This window comes from Coturnix japonica, chromosome 3 (genome assembly GCF_001577835.2).
Source record: "Coturnix japonica isolate 7356 chromosome 3, Coturnix japonica 2.1, whole genome shotgun sequence".
In the NCBI taxonomy this organism is placed as follows: domain Eukaryota; kingdom Metazoa; phylum Chordata; class Aves; order Galliformes; family Phasianidae; genus Coturnix; species Coturnix japonica.
The window spans coordinates 74,907,581-74,923,506 of NC_029518.1; the positions used below are offsets into that span (position 1 = coordinate 74,907,581).

Below are 15,926 nucleotides of genomic sequence, written 5' to 3' on the forward strand. Positions count from 1 at the left end.
GATGGTGAGCTCTAGTGCAGCACTATAGTAACTCAATCAAGACATGTATAGCATTTTTTGTTTTTTGTTATTGGGTTTGTGGCTGGTTTATAGCATCCTCCCATAAATCAACACATACCCGCACATGAAGTGAACCAAGAAAGGGGTGCTCTTCATCCAAAGAGTTCATTTGCATGGCTCAGGAAAAATGTTCATTTGCACTGCATAGCAAAGGGATCTGGGCTTTACTGCTACACAACAGAAACAATGTGGCACATACAGAATTCAGCAGTGGTGGGTCAATTCCCACATAGATTCACGTCCAAAACTTTACAGGCTGCGTGAAAACATGCTTAGAGGGATTCCATGCTTGCCTTCAAGTGGAATACGGGGTATTTCATTCACAGAAAAAAAATATTCCTCAAACTTACTCTTACAGGTACTGGTGATCCACAATGAGTAGGAACAGTATTCCTGTACTAACACAACATGAAATTCCAACTTGAAAGAGCCCACAGTAAACAATATATACAACCATGCACACAGAGAAAAAGAGCATTTTCAGTTATGAAAATAAGAACACTTTTTCATGATTAAATATTTTAAAACTGTATTTTAGAGTGAAGAAATAGGTTTGTGGGAGTTTTGTGTTTTTCCATATTCTAATTTGGAGACTTCACTCAAACATGCACTGGGAAGCTAAGATCATGTTAGAAGAGAAACAAATTTTATACCATATTTCTGTGCCTCTTGACAACCCAAACTCACAATGAAGTTGGAGCAAACTCCCCAGAATCCTTTACCCAAGCCCAGACACTTGGGAGGCTTTATTGTGAGTACAATCCTTCACCCCTCATGAGCTCAGAAATGGCAAACTCACAAGTGCACAAACACCATCTATGCATAAGAAATTAGGTTTAATTAGGTACATTAGTATAGCAGGCCACAAGGTAATCCTTACTGAACCTTCATGCTATCAGAACTACTTCCTTTCTGAAAGATGTCTACACAATGTCTTTTCTGTTTATTACTTTCTTTTTGTGTTTCTTTAGCCTCCTTCTTCTATATACTTCTGGAAGACACTAGTCATTTCAAGCAGATCGAATTAGGCAGACCCCCTTTTCTCAACTACATACCCCATAAACTTCAGCAGAGCTGTGCCACCATCCAACACCATTGCTTTAAAGTCAGAGGGAAGGAACGTTATTAATTTTATATCATGATACTTTCCATTCATACAATCGAGTTAAACTACATAACACTTCATTTTTCTCAGCTTACAGAAAAGAAGAAGTAAGCAAATCAGTATGCAGCACTGCATTCACCTCTTACTACATCAAAATGAATTACATAATAAAAGAGTAGCTAAAGGGTTGTAACTCCTACACTCCATGAAATCATAAGGAAATGAAGCTGAGAATCTATATCAGTGCTTACATTCAAAAGTCTAAACTCAAAATAAGCAATAAATATTCCTTCTAATGAAAATATGCTTGTGAAACCAAGCTTTCATCAAATATATTTTTTCAAAATTATATAGGCAGCTGATTACATCTAATGTCTCCCAGCCACCAAAAGCAAAGGTCTTTTCACAGCTCTTCTCCCCCTCACTTGGTCTTCTTTCTCCCTATCCTGGTTAGGGCTCTTCCTTCCTTGCTTTCATCTTCACAATATCACATAATCCACTGCATCTTCTTCTTGACTGTTAGCTCGAAGTAACCAGCTGAACTTAAAAACATAGTAGAAACTTATCTGCATTTTTTTAGTTTGGTTAATTGTTTTGTCACAGCGATCTTTCTCATGGAAGGATATGATGAGCAATTAAAATAATGTCAAAAATTGAGGCAAATGGAGAGATGTTTCTCCAAGGCTGTGGCTTACTGTCTCTTGGAAAACTACATCTTAAAACATCTCAAATAACAGCACATTACGCTTACACAAACATTTTTGAACACTGAAGCAAAATGGCATGAAACAATCTGCACTTATACAAGGCTCTTCAAAGCAAGGTGGCTGCATGCTAACTGCCTCATGACAAGAATGTACTAGTGGGCAGAAGATCAACAGTAAGTCACGTAGCCTTCTGTCAGGTTACCAGCTCAGGAGCAGACCCAGACTATGTCAATTTGTTAGTACATAGGTAGACTAGGAATCTAGGTCTTGCTTTTGCTGCAGCCTCTCCTCTGGAACAAGAGTTCAAAAGAACAATTAATTCTGCTTCTTGCCTCTCTGAGCAGGGAGGGGACTGCTTTGCTCACCCTGATGCTCATCAGACATACAGGGCTCACAGTCATTTCAGGACTGTGATATATCACCATTTTAGCACTCCCTGTTCTTCCACTCTGCACAGAACAGACTTTCTTCATAATTTAGGATTTCTGCTAGATATTTTTATCCCAACTTTCTAAGAAAATGAGGCAGCTTCTGCCGAAAACTGATTGGTTTCTTTCCCCTTTTCTCCTCACACTCTCCAACAATATTTTACCCCAGTGGAGAAATGCAATCAAATTTTGAATTGGCACAGAAGTATTCATGAGATAGTATTCCTATAAACTCCAAGAAAAAAATAAAAGGCAACTTAGTAAATGCCCTGTAAACATCCCAGTGCAATCTTTTATCAACATCACAGAATACACCTAGCAATTGCACTTCAAAATATGCCTGAAGGAAAAGAAAACCCACTGGACTACTTGTCATCTTAAAATCTGCACTGCCACTCAGATATTTGACTGACAGCATCCATGAGGTATGATTAAAAGCCCACCTCTCCTGATTTGCTCATGTGTACCAGAGGTAGCATTTCACATACTTTTTCTGCTCAGGTTTCATAGTTAACTGAAAAGTTAACTTTATAAATCAATTTTCATGTGTACAGCTGAGGATGACATGAAGACTTCTGTGTTTACATGGAAGTGTCTCTAGGCATGACAGTTATTAAAGTTTTCATTCTTGTCAATGGATATCTAGTTAATACAGCCAACAGGATCCAATGAGAACACACTAACTCTCAAGCAGACACAATGAAATAAAATGGAACATCATGCTTAATGTAGGTTTGCGTCACTAGAGATAAGTCAGCACATCCCAACTGGCTGCCACAGACCAATTCAGAGGGCATAAGCCTGCCACAACTGTTATAACACTTCTACCAGCCACACACATGTGTCTTGTAATATAGGCCATCAAATGGCATCAAAACTTTTAGGTAACTGAACCCTGTATGAATCTCAAAAATCATAATCCTGCCATCCTAAGCTACATCTACAGTAATAAACTGTCTGTAAAAAGAAACACGAAATGTGCAGTAGAGCAAGAAGTCCAGTTAATAAGAGTCATTTTAAATGTCAATTTTGTTGATACACCTGCTATCAACAGCATTACTAGTCATCTTAAGATAAAATTAAAATAAAAAACAACTTTCTACACATGCATTGCTGCCAAGAGCTCAGATACAGCTGCCAATCTTTCAGAAAGCTCCTGACAACATCTACAAAGATTAAACGTTTCTAGAATAATCCTGCAGTAAACTGAGTGCTGGAAGTGATAAATTCAGGCAATTATAAAGTTATCATATGAAATATCTCTAAAATAGAGCACATCCTGGACCCAGTCAGTATCACAATGTACTTCTCTGAGAACGCCTTTGGAGTTCAAGTGAGGAAGAAACCATGTTTGCTAGTGGAGAAGACGGAGTTTTGTTTAAAAATCCACACCAGTACATTTACAACAGCTTGAAATCCTCTCTACCTGCAAATAAATCTGTTAAAATTGTGATTGTACAACAAGACTAGAGCTTGGTCAAGTCTGTGAAACCTCAGATCTGAACTTCCTCACAGCAATAGTTTTGAGTTTGGTAAAACCTGTTTTAGTTCTAACTAAAATGACCAACAATTTACAGAACTTAGAATCTGACATAATACCAGGAGAAGAAAATGGAGGAATGAAGGAAAGTATGATTCATCCTATCTGGCTAAAAATCAAAGAGGTATAGTAAGTTTAAATCATTTGCACTGTCTTCATCTGGTCTTAAGAATTTCATTTTTTGGAAACAAAGAATAACCCTCAACAAAGTTAGTGTTAAAATATTACAATAACTTATCAGCCACAGGCCACAGTAAGGCTCATACCACTGAATCTGAAACATCTCAATGGTTTGATTTCTTCACAGCTCCTGTAGAGGAGAAAAACTGATCAGTTTTTGAATATTGGAGTGCTCACTCCTCCTTTATTTGTGCATACTATCTAGTTCCACTTTGGTACTTTCGCTTCCTCAGTAAGTGAGGAATTCTAAGTACCAACAATAATCATAGCTTCAGAAAGCTCTAAGCTTTATGAATTCATCATAAATGAATAAATAAATAAGTTTCTTTATTAAAATTACTTCTCTTGCCTGAATTAACGTCAGTTTCTCAATTTACTTCTAATAACGCAGTAGCTGTAAATTGGTAGCCCCATTTTCTAGCAACCTCCCAATGTCATATACCATTAGGATATACTAGAAATCATCATCAAAAATCTCATCAATTATTTTCTGCATTTTTTAACCTTTCTTAAAAAAAGAAAAAAAAAAAAGTTTTGCCTAATTACTTGAACATTTGGCTGTCTTGATGAGCCACAAATGCATCAACTGTACTCTTAATCACTTCACGGTTTCCATAGTTACAGATATACATGGAACACAGAAGAAAAAAAAAAGTAAAAATGACAGAATTCCAACAAAATAAGGTAAATGGCATGAAGCAACTTACAGCTAGGACTGCTATCAAATTTTAGTTATCAGTCAAAGGGCTCAGAGAACTAACCAGAAGCTTTTCACACCATATATTCACTTCTACTTTTACAAACCTTAGGAAAAACATACAAACGCACAAAGCCAGACTGTCATTAATAGTGCTTGAGCATGTATATATTTTCTGCAGGAAGTTGCACTAAAGTAGTATTATTTATACTTCTACGATTCTCTTCTACACAAACTTTTATAAAAAATATTCTTTTACGCAAACTGTATTAGAAACAGAGAGGCAAGAGAGCATTTTTGTACAGAATGGAATATACTTTATGACAAAACAATTTAGAAATGTGTAGAAGTAAATAAAATTTTTAAAAAGTTAAAATGGAAACAGGTAACCTGCAGAGCAGTGTTCCTGAAGGCAATGAAGCTCTTGGAAGGAACTCTGGAAAGAACTTGAAAGTGAGCCAACTGATTGAGATCATAGGTGACTTAATGGGCATAAACTCAATCTTCATTTTATATTCTCAAGTTCAAAGAAACTTAAACATTATATTATTGTCTCTATCCTTGGAGACTTTCAAAACCCAACAGTACATGGCCCTGACAACATCATCTACTTTTCTGTGAGGAAGTGTTTGGATTAGGAGAACTCCAGAGTACCCTCCCAAGACCAACCATTTTGTGATTCTTCATGAAGTAAAGCACTGAGAAATCTAAATATTGTCACGCTCTTGTTCTGCAACTACATCAACCATTACTATGCTTGCAGTACTTTACTGCTAGAATGTCTGTCTCTCTTTTGCCTCACAGCGTACACAGGTTTCTGCCTTAAAGCAAACAGTGCATAAAATCTGAAAAGTACTGAACTGGAAAAGTACCAGGGTCAGTGCAAAGCCCACTGAAGTGAATAAGCTATCTTATTTTCTTCCATGCGACAGTCTAAAAACATAGACATATGACAGTCTATAAACACAGCTACTTTCTTCAGCTATCTAAGAGCTTAAGATTACCACCACCAAATGCTGGTGGAATGACTGAGTACTTCAAAGCTTTCAGCATGAGTTACTGAGAATCAATTTGTCTAACATTTATCTCATACAAATGCATCTCTGGAGATTTCAAAGGTTATGTTTCTTTACTCTGTGTTGAAAGTCTTAACAGCTGAAAGTGCTCCCTCTATATTCAAGAGTCTCAGTTTAAAACCTGCAGTAGGGGTTTTCAATCTATGAAATGCATGTCACTATTGAGTAGAATATATTGGCCTTGACAGGCACTGTGAGCTACTATGGGATGACTAGGAGATCTATTCCAAGCAACTCAGTCTGCAGGGACAATTCAAGGTAAAGAACAATGGACACAGATGAGCAAAATTTACAGAGATTGCTTGGTTCCGCAGGAGGAGACAGTGGGGCTGAGAGACACAATGTAGAAATCAGGGAGCTGTGAGGAACAAGAGGATTATTATTGGCTGTGAAAATAGGGATGAAAGGCAATAGGGGATGGATGGCAATCCAGGAGTATTCCCAGTGGGAATATCTCATGAGCTAGATAGACAAGCAGAGTGACAATTACATTAGGATAAAGATTTTTTACAGATGACAGTAATTACCTGCCAAGGGAACATAAGGCAGCTTGTGCAGTGCATACAGACCTGTCAGTTCAAACAAATACTCAAAAGCATTCTGATTGAGAGGAGAAACAGCAAATTTTTGACATGCTGCAGAATAATCCCACTGTAACGATCTCTGCTGTGCCACTTGACAGAGGCTTTCTGTAACCACTTTGACTGCCTATCTATATGCTCCTTGGCAAATAATCAAGGTGGATGACTACCAGCTTTACCTACTCTGAATTTCCCCTTTTGCTCCCCACCAAATCCTATAAGGGAACTCTGGCTGATGACTTCTGCTTAGAGCTCCCACATCTCCAGTTCCACAAGAAGCCTAGAGTAAAGTCATCAGTGCCTTACAATCAGGATGTGAAACCAGGCCTCTAATTTGCATGTAATTGAGTGACATGGAAGGTGGCAACAAGGCAAGCTTTCTCCTGCACCAGCGGCCATGGCCTTGCCACCCTTCTCCTAAGACAGAAAGCAAAGAAAGATGTGAAATTCTTCCTGACCTATCTGTTACAGATATGTTTGATATCACATACAGATACAATACTAAACACAACCCAGACAAACCTGGAAATGAAAGCTTAATTAAACACAGTAATTGCAAGCAACTATCAGCTTGATCCTTCATGCTTTAACATTTTTAAGCAAGTGTACTTTTAGTGAAAGAGTAAAATTCAGATTAAATAGTCATACTATATTTTCACATTATTCATATCCAGTTTTAAAGTTAAAAAAAAAAATAATCATGGTAGAAATATACCTACATAGAACTTGTGGGATGTTAAGTATAATATGGTACCTACCTATAGGCAAGTATTTTGTAACACTTAGTACTGCCCAGTAAGGGCTTCAACACAGCACAAAGTAAGCTTATGTCCTACACAAGAAACACATTCGTGATTCACAATCCATCCCAGACTCACATTTAAGTTTGTAGCTTTTTTCATAGAATTAAAAATACTTTAGCTTTATGTTTGTATTATGTACGTAAACTTGCAGTACAGAAGGTGTATCTTTCCCACTTTGTTATTATCACTAAAGCTTCTGATAAACAAACATCGACTTTTTTTTGTGTGCAGCATTCTGCCTTACAAAGATCAGCATCCTCACCTCCACATGTGAAATAACTATCAGACTATCCAGAGAAACCACAACATACTATACGAGTTGGCTCAATGTGTTATTTTATGGCCCTACCATAAAAATGACAAAGCTTCTTGTTTGGGGGTTTTTACATTTCATCTTTGTTGATCCTACCTTCTGGGATGTCCATGGTCCTTTTAATTCTCCCACCTCTTGCTCCAGGTGCAGAGTCTGAGGCTAAGTTGGTTTACTCTGTGCTATCTGTGCTACCAAGCTCGAGCACAAAGGAATCTCAGTAAATCTGGGATGGAAGATTTGAGGAAGGGGAAGAGAGAATATCAGTGTTCTACAAAAAAAATTGAGTTGATATCTAAGATTTTTTTTTTTTTAATTGGGAAAAGCAATATTTTTTTGGCAAGGAAAATTAGATTTTCAGGGTAGTAAAGACTACAGAGTGACTGAGAAAGGGTATAAACAACTGTGAGTTTGAATATGGAAGATTAAGAAGACAAGGTTAAGGAAAATGGGGCAGGAAAATGCAATAGGAGATTCGTGCCAGCATAAGAATATCAAACATTTTTAAACCAATCTAAACAAAGCACTGTTACAGCCAATTCACAGACCATCACTGGTATCAGTTTCAAAAGGTTATCATCCTGAATTTGCAGTACTACTGGAAGATTACACAGGGAAAGAGGAGAGTTTCAGTAAGGTAAGATGATGTAAAACAGTGCAGAGCATTACAATAATGGTATTTCATTATTTGATGTAGCTAATGTTACAAAAACAGGTTGAAAAACTGAGATCAGAACTTTGCTAGGTGATCATAGAATCATTCTGATCTTCTGCACTTACCTGTATATTCAGATATCTAATGAGGCTTTGGATTTCCTAAACAAATAAAAGACATATAGTGTAGTGATGGCTTAAGGGTATAGGGGGAGAAGCAACAGTTAATTATATCCTGCCCCTTTAGCATGAGAAATAGAGGGATGCAAACTGCATGATGATACAAATATAGGGACTATGAGTCCTTAGTCCACATTTACACATCAGTGAAAATTTTGTGCTCATACATACAGTTCAAACACAACTTTATGTTCAACAGAATTAAACAGTCTTTTCAGCTGGGTAACTAATTTGTGTTTCCCAGGTTTCTGTGCAGAAATTAAATGCCTTGTTAGATCCCCATTAAGTGTTAGCTCCCAATGCACCTGCACTTTACTTATATAATGGAAAGAGAACCATTTCAGCTGCCAAGAAGAGAATTTCTTTAGTCCATGCTTTATAGATAGTAGCCTTCCCATAGCAACAGATTCCAGAGCTAGTGGTGTCCATCTACTATTGCCTAAGGTTGGATCACCTTTCCTGCATACAGATGTTAGCTGTACTTAACATGGTCACTACCCAGCTGTATTTGATATAGGTGAACTCTAGACACAACCACAAGGTACAAGGTTTATAGGAAACAGGAATATTTCTGATCACGTAATAAATCTGAAAAGAAAATAACTTTCATATATGCCAGCCTTTTGCTGGATCCAAAAGGCCTGACCATTCACTTAACTGAGATCGCTTTCACCAATCTATCTTATAACGTCTCTGTAAATAGTGCCATCCCTTTCAGTTCTGACTCAACCCAATTATTGTCTCAGGAATCCACCTTTGAAATTTTATTTAGTCACATTATTTAAGATAGCCACCAGAGTCATCTCAGGCAAATGAATCAAATTAAATCCAATTCAATCACAATCAAATGTAATAGACAAATGAATTCAATCTTCAATCAGTTACAGCTTTTATATAGTTTGTTTTAAAATATTTTATTCCAGTAAATTTGTTGTTTCTAAAATGTGTCTTTAATCACTCACTCCCATTTTTTTAATTATTATTATTTAATTAACTCTACACTTAATTTCTTAACCAGGTCAGTTAATAAGGTCAACACTGTTCTAATCTGGTTGTCCCATAACTTTTACAAGATTATATTAAAATCCATTTATTCCAGCTTTAATACAACTGATTTACTAGACTATTCTGGTCCTGCAGTCTTTAATTGCTTTCACTTCACCATTTCAGCTCTTTATTGCCAGCAGTCAAAAGAATACAGTGTAAAAAATGAAGACTTGTGGGATGAGTTGGCTTAGAATGAAAATCCAAGAAGACAGGAGCAAATAAGTAGAAAGAACCACAGGTAGGTGAAGAGAAAAATTACAGAGGCAACAATAGAAAGAAGACAAAAATGAAGAGAAAGGCGATAGGGAAAAAATAGGACAAATATGAGGAATTAACAACAGTACTGGAGAAGCAACAAAATGGGGTTGTCTTGTCACATATCAAGGGTTATTCCATTTGAAACAGAGATAATGCATGGGCATACCAATCTTATTTCAGAGTAAACTCCTTCCTTTCCTCAGAACTACACTGGGATTTTGTTTGATCTTCAAGAGTTTAGCACTCCAGATTTTTTATTATTTTTTTTTTTCCAGATATATTTGTTTTGGATCTAGGGCTCTTTCTCTCTTAAGAAAAATGCTAGTAGGCAAATTTTATTATTTATTCAGAGAAAATTAGACTAAGACACTAATAATTTTATATACACACGTGCACTATGACAAACCATGTAACAAATGAGCTACCTAGGAGACAGCTCACAGCTGAAAACCAGTAGATTGAGCGTGATGAACTAAAGCTCTAAACAGAAACAAAGACATCCAATAGCTTTTGTAATAACCACATGGCATTACTACCCCCTACTTGTAAAATATTCAGGGTTGGTTGGTTGTGGGTTCCCCCCCCCCCCTTTCTTTTCCCTCCTGTCCTGCCCCTTTTAGGGAAGTAAAAACTGTTCTGTTTTCAAACACTAAAATAACTTATTTTCATCCCTAAAAGTATAGGTGGTAAGAGTATTACTAACCTTATAAGCTTTTATTGCTAGCAGAAAGTAACACAGCTGAAAGACTTTAAGTCCTCACTGAGTGTCAAACTCAAGCCAAGAGTTTTTCTTCATGATTATAATGGCTATTTTTCAAAGCAAATCAAAATAGAAATTACTTTTTACTTCAGTTTCTATTTCTGCATGTATTTGCTTATCCTTCAGAAGAAATACTGCCTTATTTGGAATTTAATCAGTTTGCTTGGAAAAGCTGCTGAGGCTACGCCATGCCACCTGGTCTGCAAGAAGAACAAAGTTATCTTTTCAAAGCATTTCAAACTTATGCTATACTTAGTCATCCCAAATAGTTTACAAAGCAGATACCTTCAAGTTGCTGTAACTATTATTGAATATCATTCTCTTCACTTTTTTGAAGCATGGGTATTGTAAATTCATTGCACTTTTTAATGCAATACTGTGCAATAATTAAACTAGAAAAAGCAACTACTAGGCAGCTAAGGTTAGCCATTCAGAGAGCCCTCAGACAAAGAAGGAAAAAAAGATTACAGTACGTATCTTTCAGTTATTCAGTAAGATAAACTGCTAAGAAACAGTAATCACATATATGCTGAACAAGTTATATACAATAAAATAAAACCAAGAACAGAGGAAAGACAATCTATCAACTCATAAACCTCACAGTATCTACATTTGTAACATAGACAAAGCCAAAGAAAAAAAGAGTACTAGGTGACCTACGAACAGCTTTAAGTTAAAACACTAAGATGCAAATTGCTATCAAACAAATTGAACACCGCACAAAGTGAAAGGGTGGACAGTACAGGGTGGTATAAGAGTTTTGAGAAAACAGCCAAAACATTCAGATTACAAGTAATATAAACTGTGGATCAGGAAGTTATTCTTGCCTTAATTTAGCATTTCCCAAACAATTGCTTTTGGAAGCAGTTGTTAAAGCAAGTAAATCTCCAAATCTGATCCTACTGGGACTAAAAGAGAAAGACAGTAGTTTTACGTTGGGTTTAATTTATCATTTAACTGCTTTGCATCCACTTGGTAGCTACAAAGTGGCTTTGGTGTCATTCTCAGTTATGAATCAAGGTATGATATAGTAGGTTGGTGCTAGCAGTAGTGTAAGTACCAAATACAGAAGTCTGAAGCAATAGTGATTCTAAACTTATAATAATGTAGTTTAGAAATTTCAAAGTAACAATATGAAGTTGAGACTAAAATGAAAAATGAAAGCAAGTTAATAGAGATGTTGACAAACTCTGCATATAAAAGATTAAAGGATCATCTGCCTCCCTTGAGAAAAGGAGAATTAAAAAAATAAAGATAAAAAGGAAAACCTTTCCAAGCAGTTCTAAAAATACACAAGCTGTTACTTCATGCATTAAATCAAACTATTATATCCAGCAAATTCACTGAAGAGAGCAGTAGCTATAGATATTTATGGTTAAAGAAAGAAAACTAACTAAGTAGTATGTAGTTAGTTGATACCTGACACTCAGTGACAAAAAGAAATTGGGAAGAAAGAGAAAAGATAGAACAATCTAGCTGCCTAGATAGATAGAACAATTCAAGCGCCTATACGCTGCTATTTAGTTGGCCTGCATTGCCTTCATGTTTCCAAAATACGGGTGTGGAGCCATCAGATACAACACCAGTTACCCAAGGTTCACCTACACCCTGGGGAGCTGCTAGAGTGAAGCTCAGAGTATCCAAATGATGCAAATTCTGAAAAGCAGAGACCCCAGCTGATAGAGTTCAGGCAGCTAAGGAAAGATTCAGAGCAGATCCGTTCCCAGTCAAAGCATGCTGAATGTCTTTGAGGCACAATGACTGGATTTACTGCAGTTAGTATAATGAAAGTGTAAACACAGTTCACACATAATGCAGAGGTTTCTATTTGGGGCTGATTTCTGCTCAGTCTGACAACAGATGTACTGACTTGGTCTCTCTTGGACCCTCAGCATCCTCCTGTTCAGCAATCTGCAGAAGTGACCATGAACAAAGCTCCTCTAAGGTGAACCCCAGGCTCCACTACACACTAGATGCCTGACCAGAAAACCATATACTTAGGTCTAAAGAGCAGAGGCAAAACCTACTATATAGGATGAACAGATATGCAAGGATGAAGTTGTATGTATGCAGAAAGTGAACAAAAGACAGACAAAAAACCAACAAAAACACACAACAAAGAGAATACAGAAAAAGTAGGAGGATTAACTCTTTGTCAACTTAATACCCTACTACTTCCTGCTTCGCTGCTCTTACATGGGCAAGAATTTGTGTTCTCTTTTACCTTCTCATGAGACTGCCTACGAAATAGGTAAAGAAAGCCTATAGGTGTAAAGGCCAATCCAAAGCATCCTCTGTGGTAAAGCTGTTGGGCTATGAAGGATGTTGGGAACTTTCTACTGTGTAGACTTTCAATTGCCCTCTCAATCTGGTAGAAGCCTTACATGTACATGTAAGACCTGACACAGGTATATGGAGACCAAACAGTGGATATGAGCACAGTGAGGCAGTGGATGGTGTGTTTCAGCAGCAGTGACAGCAATGTGAAAGACAAGCCACATTCTGGATGGCCATGAACAGCTGTCACACCATGAAATGAAGGGCATTTCAATCAGCTCATCTGTTCAAACTGCCTAACAATTGTGATTATATTGAAAAATTGCATTCTTTAGCTGAGAAACTGCTCTATCAAACAGTGTTATTGTGACCTTTGCATTTGCTGTAGTTTCTATGGAAATAAATAGGAGGTATTACTTTCAGAGTGACCTACATATCTGTTGTGATAAATTGTTGATAAAAAAACATTTAATTCCAAAGTGTTCTGTGAATTTGTTGCAAATAAATAGACACGTGTTTTATCCTGCATACAGAAATTGCGCAGAAAGTGATCAAACCTCAGACTAAGTAACTTGCAGCTCATTAGAAACCTCTATCTAGATTTAACAATTATATGGTTTGATTTGCTCCTCAAATCAATGCTGACAACACTTGGTCAGATTTTCACTTGATCTCTTATCAGTCATTAAATAACCAGCAATATATATTTTGAAATATTTTATATAGCAGTTTTGGGAAGGAGTTTATGTATCTTCATGGGAAAACAAAATGAAATGCAAATGGATCTGCATAACAACAGACCAAAGAACTCTGCATAATATTGCAAAAAACCTTCTCTTTAATTATTCTTACTATCCTCAAATTCATATACGTTTATGAACTCATGTATCTCTGGTACATGTATGACAAATTATTCCTCACTAATTGCAGTATTGAAAATACACAGATGGAAGTATCCATCTGTTAATAAAATCACAAAATGCTCCAGAGTCCAAAAGGTATAAAAGATATAAAATCATAGATAGGAAGTATCTTTATCTAGGACATAGCATTGCTAAAAATACACTGAATTTTAATCCTGGATGAGGATTAAGGTTATTTATAATAAAAAAATAAAAAAGAGAGAAAGAGAGCAGGAGAGCACAGATTAAATCTTGTCCTCACAATTACTCTGTTCTCTGGAATTTTTTTCTGCTATTTGTCAGTTTCTCATGATGCTTAACAGGTCATAATCTTGTCAAACGTTTCTTTGCAGCAAGATCTCTTCTTAATTAAAATATCTCTGTTTCTGGGATGACAAAATAACACCAGAATTCATTGTACTAATTTCACTTATAACCAGTTGCCAAAACTTCTATAACATCACTTCTGCACGATCATTCTTTGCCTGTCTCCACTACTTGGCTGTGTCTCCTCAGTTTCTAACCATACTGAGGCCTCCCTGGGACACACTGCATTCCTATGCTCATGGATAGCCCCTACTGAATGTGCTCAGTCTCCATGTAGATTTACACTGCCCAATTTTTTCCTCATCCCAGCAGAAGCTGTGTGATAGAACACCAAAACAATCTCCCTTGATCTGCCAATAGATGAAACTGCATGTGTGGCCCACATGCATAAATGTGTGAATTTGGGGTACATTTTTATTAAGCGTTCATCAAGTTGTTCAATATTGTAAATGTGAAAGGACTCTGACTGCCAGAATTCCATCTCCATGATCAGCAGCCTTCCTCAGACGTGAGCAACAGATGATAAGTATAGTAACAAGCTGACAAAGCACAAGCACGTTCATCACTGCTGCTTCTCACTGATAATAAAGGAACTTTAATTTCTATTTTCAAAGCATTGCACAACATGGAGTAATTTCCAGTGGCTAGAATCACTGGGCAAATGTGCAGTCGAAAAGAGAGCATGGGCTCACCTCATCCTTGCTCAGCAAGAACATGCTGGTTTTCACATTGTACTCTAATTTCAGAACTGTAAATCTATCTGACAAGATGAACTTATTAAATACACAGAAGGTCAATTTCAGAGAAGCTAGATGTGAACCAATTAAAGTTACTTATATCATTCACAGTTCACAGTCTTAGGATTAGCCATCTCTTTTATCCCAGCTCTTGGCTTTATACTCAGAGGTGATGCTTCTGCACACTGAGATTCAGCATGGAAAAATGATTACCTACAGAACAATTGAGACAGCCAAATTTATTTTAATATATTTAAATGTATTTTAATACTTTAAATTTTAAAGCAAATGTTATGTGTTGGCTTTCACTGAATCATAGAATTACCCAGGCTGGAAAAGACCGCAGAAAACCACAGCCTAACCATAGTAACCTAACTCGAACAACCCTCTGCTAAATCATATCCCTGAGCACCACATTCAAACGGCTCTTAAGCACATCCAGGGATGGCAATTCAACCACCTCCCTGAGGAGCCTATTCCAGCACTTAACCGTCCTTTCTGTAAAGAAGAATGAAGAAGAATGAAGTTATGAATATACTTTCTTTGTATATTTACTTATTTATTTTTAATTATAGTGCATTACCTCCTTAGCTCTGTACTCCATAACAGAGAAAAAATAGTGATATATTTATTAGATATAGTCCATAGTGCTTTAGAAATCTCAGCTACCAGCCATTTTTGCATGGCTGACAACCAGCACATTATTCTATCACAAAAATTAAGATAACAGAAACACAATACCTTACAAGGCATGTTGTTTGCATGAAGTGCAATATGACAAACTGAATTCAGGAATAAAAACAAATGAAAGTCTCATATGGCTACAAAGAAAAAGCACAGCAATTTTTGACTACTAGATACCAGAAAGCTAAGAGTCTTATTAACGAGATTACATTTGAATTACATCATAATTGTATTTCATACATCTAATTCATGCATGAATTAAAGGACATGGAAAGGTAGTACACTGGGGAAAATTCAACAATTAAATGCACAATGTGCTGAAGGGAAATAGTAACAGTTCCAAACAGGTATGGTGACCGCTCAGTTGAAATTACAGCTTGCTATGCATTGTTTCTGCATGGATTTATGGATGAGATTTTCTTTCTATTGACACAGAAACATTGATTTGAGCAAAAAAGCTGGAGGAGCAGAAAGCTGGAAGAGAAACATTTTTCTGAGGTAGCAGTGCTTTGAAAGTGATCCAATATAACTCTTATAAAGCAGAAGTCGGTATACTCAACAGCTAAACTAAAACAGCGACCACCTCCAACAATAGAGATCTACTGAGATCTAC

At 36.7% G+C, this 15,926-nt stretch overlaps 1 protein-coding gene across 47 annotated transcripts in view; it reads right to left on the minus strand.

Moving 5' to 3' along the window:
• Positions 1-15,926, minus strand: part of RIMS1 (regulating synaptic membrane exocytosis 1) — a 276,215-nt gene that overhangs the window by 147,140 nt on the left and 113,149 nt on the right. For 43 of the 47 annotated variants that reach the window (XM_032443361.1, XM_032443345.1, XM_032443341.1 and 40 more), the window contains exon 4: positions 411-458. The exons of the other annotated variants lie outside the window; for them this stretch is intronic. In XM_032443361.1, the coding sequence (XP_032299252.1) occupies positions 411-458 (48 nt within the window). The remainder of the gene's footprint in view (positions 1-410; positions 459-15,926) is intronic. 47 annotated transcript variants of the gene reach the window in all.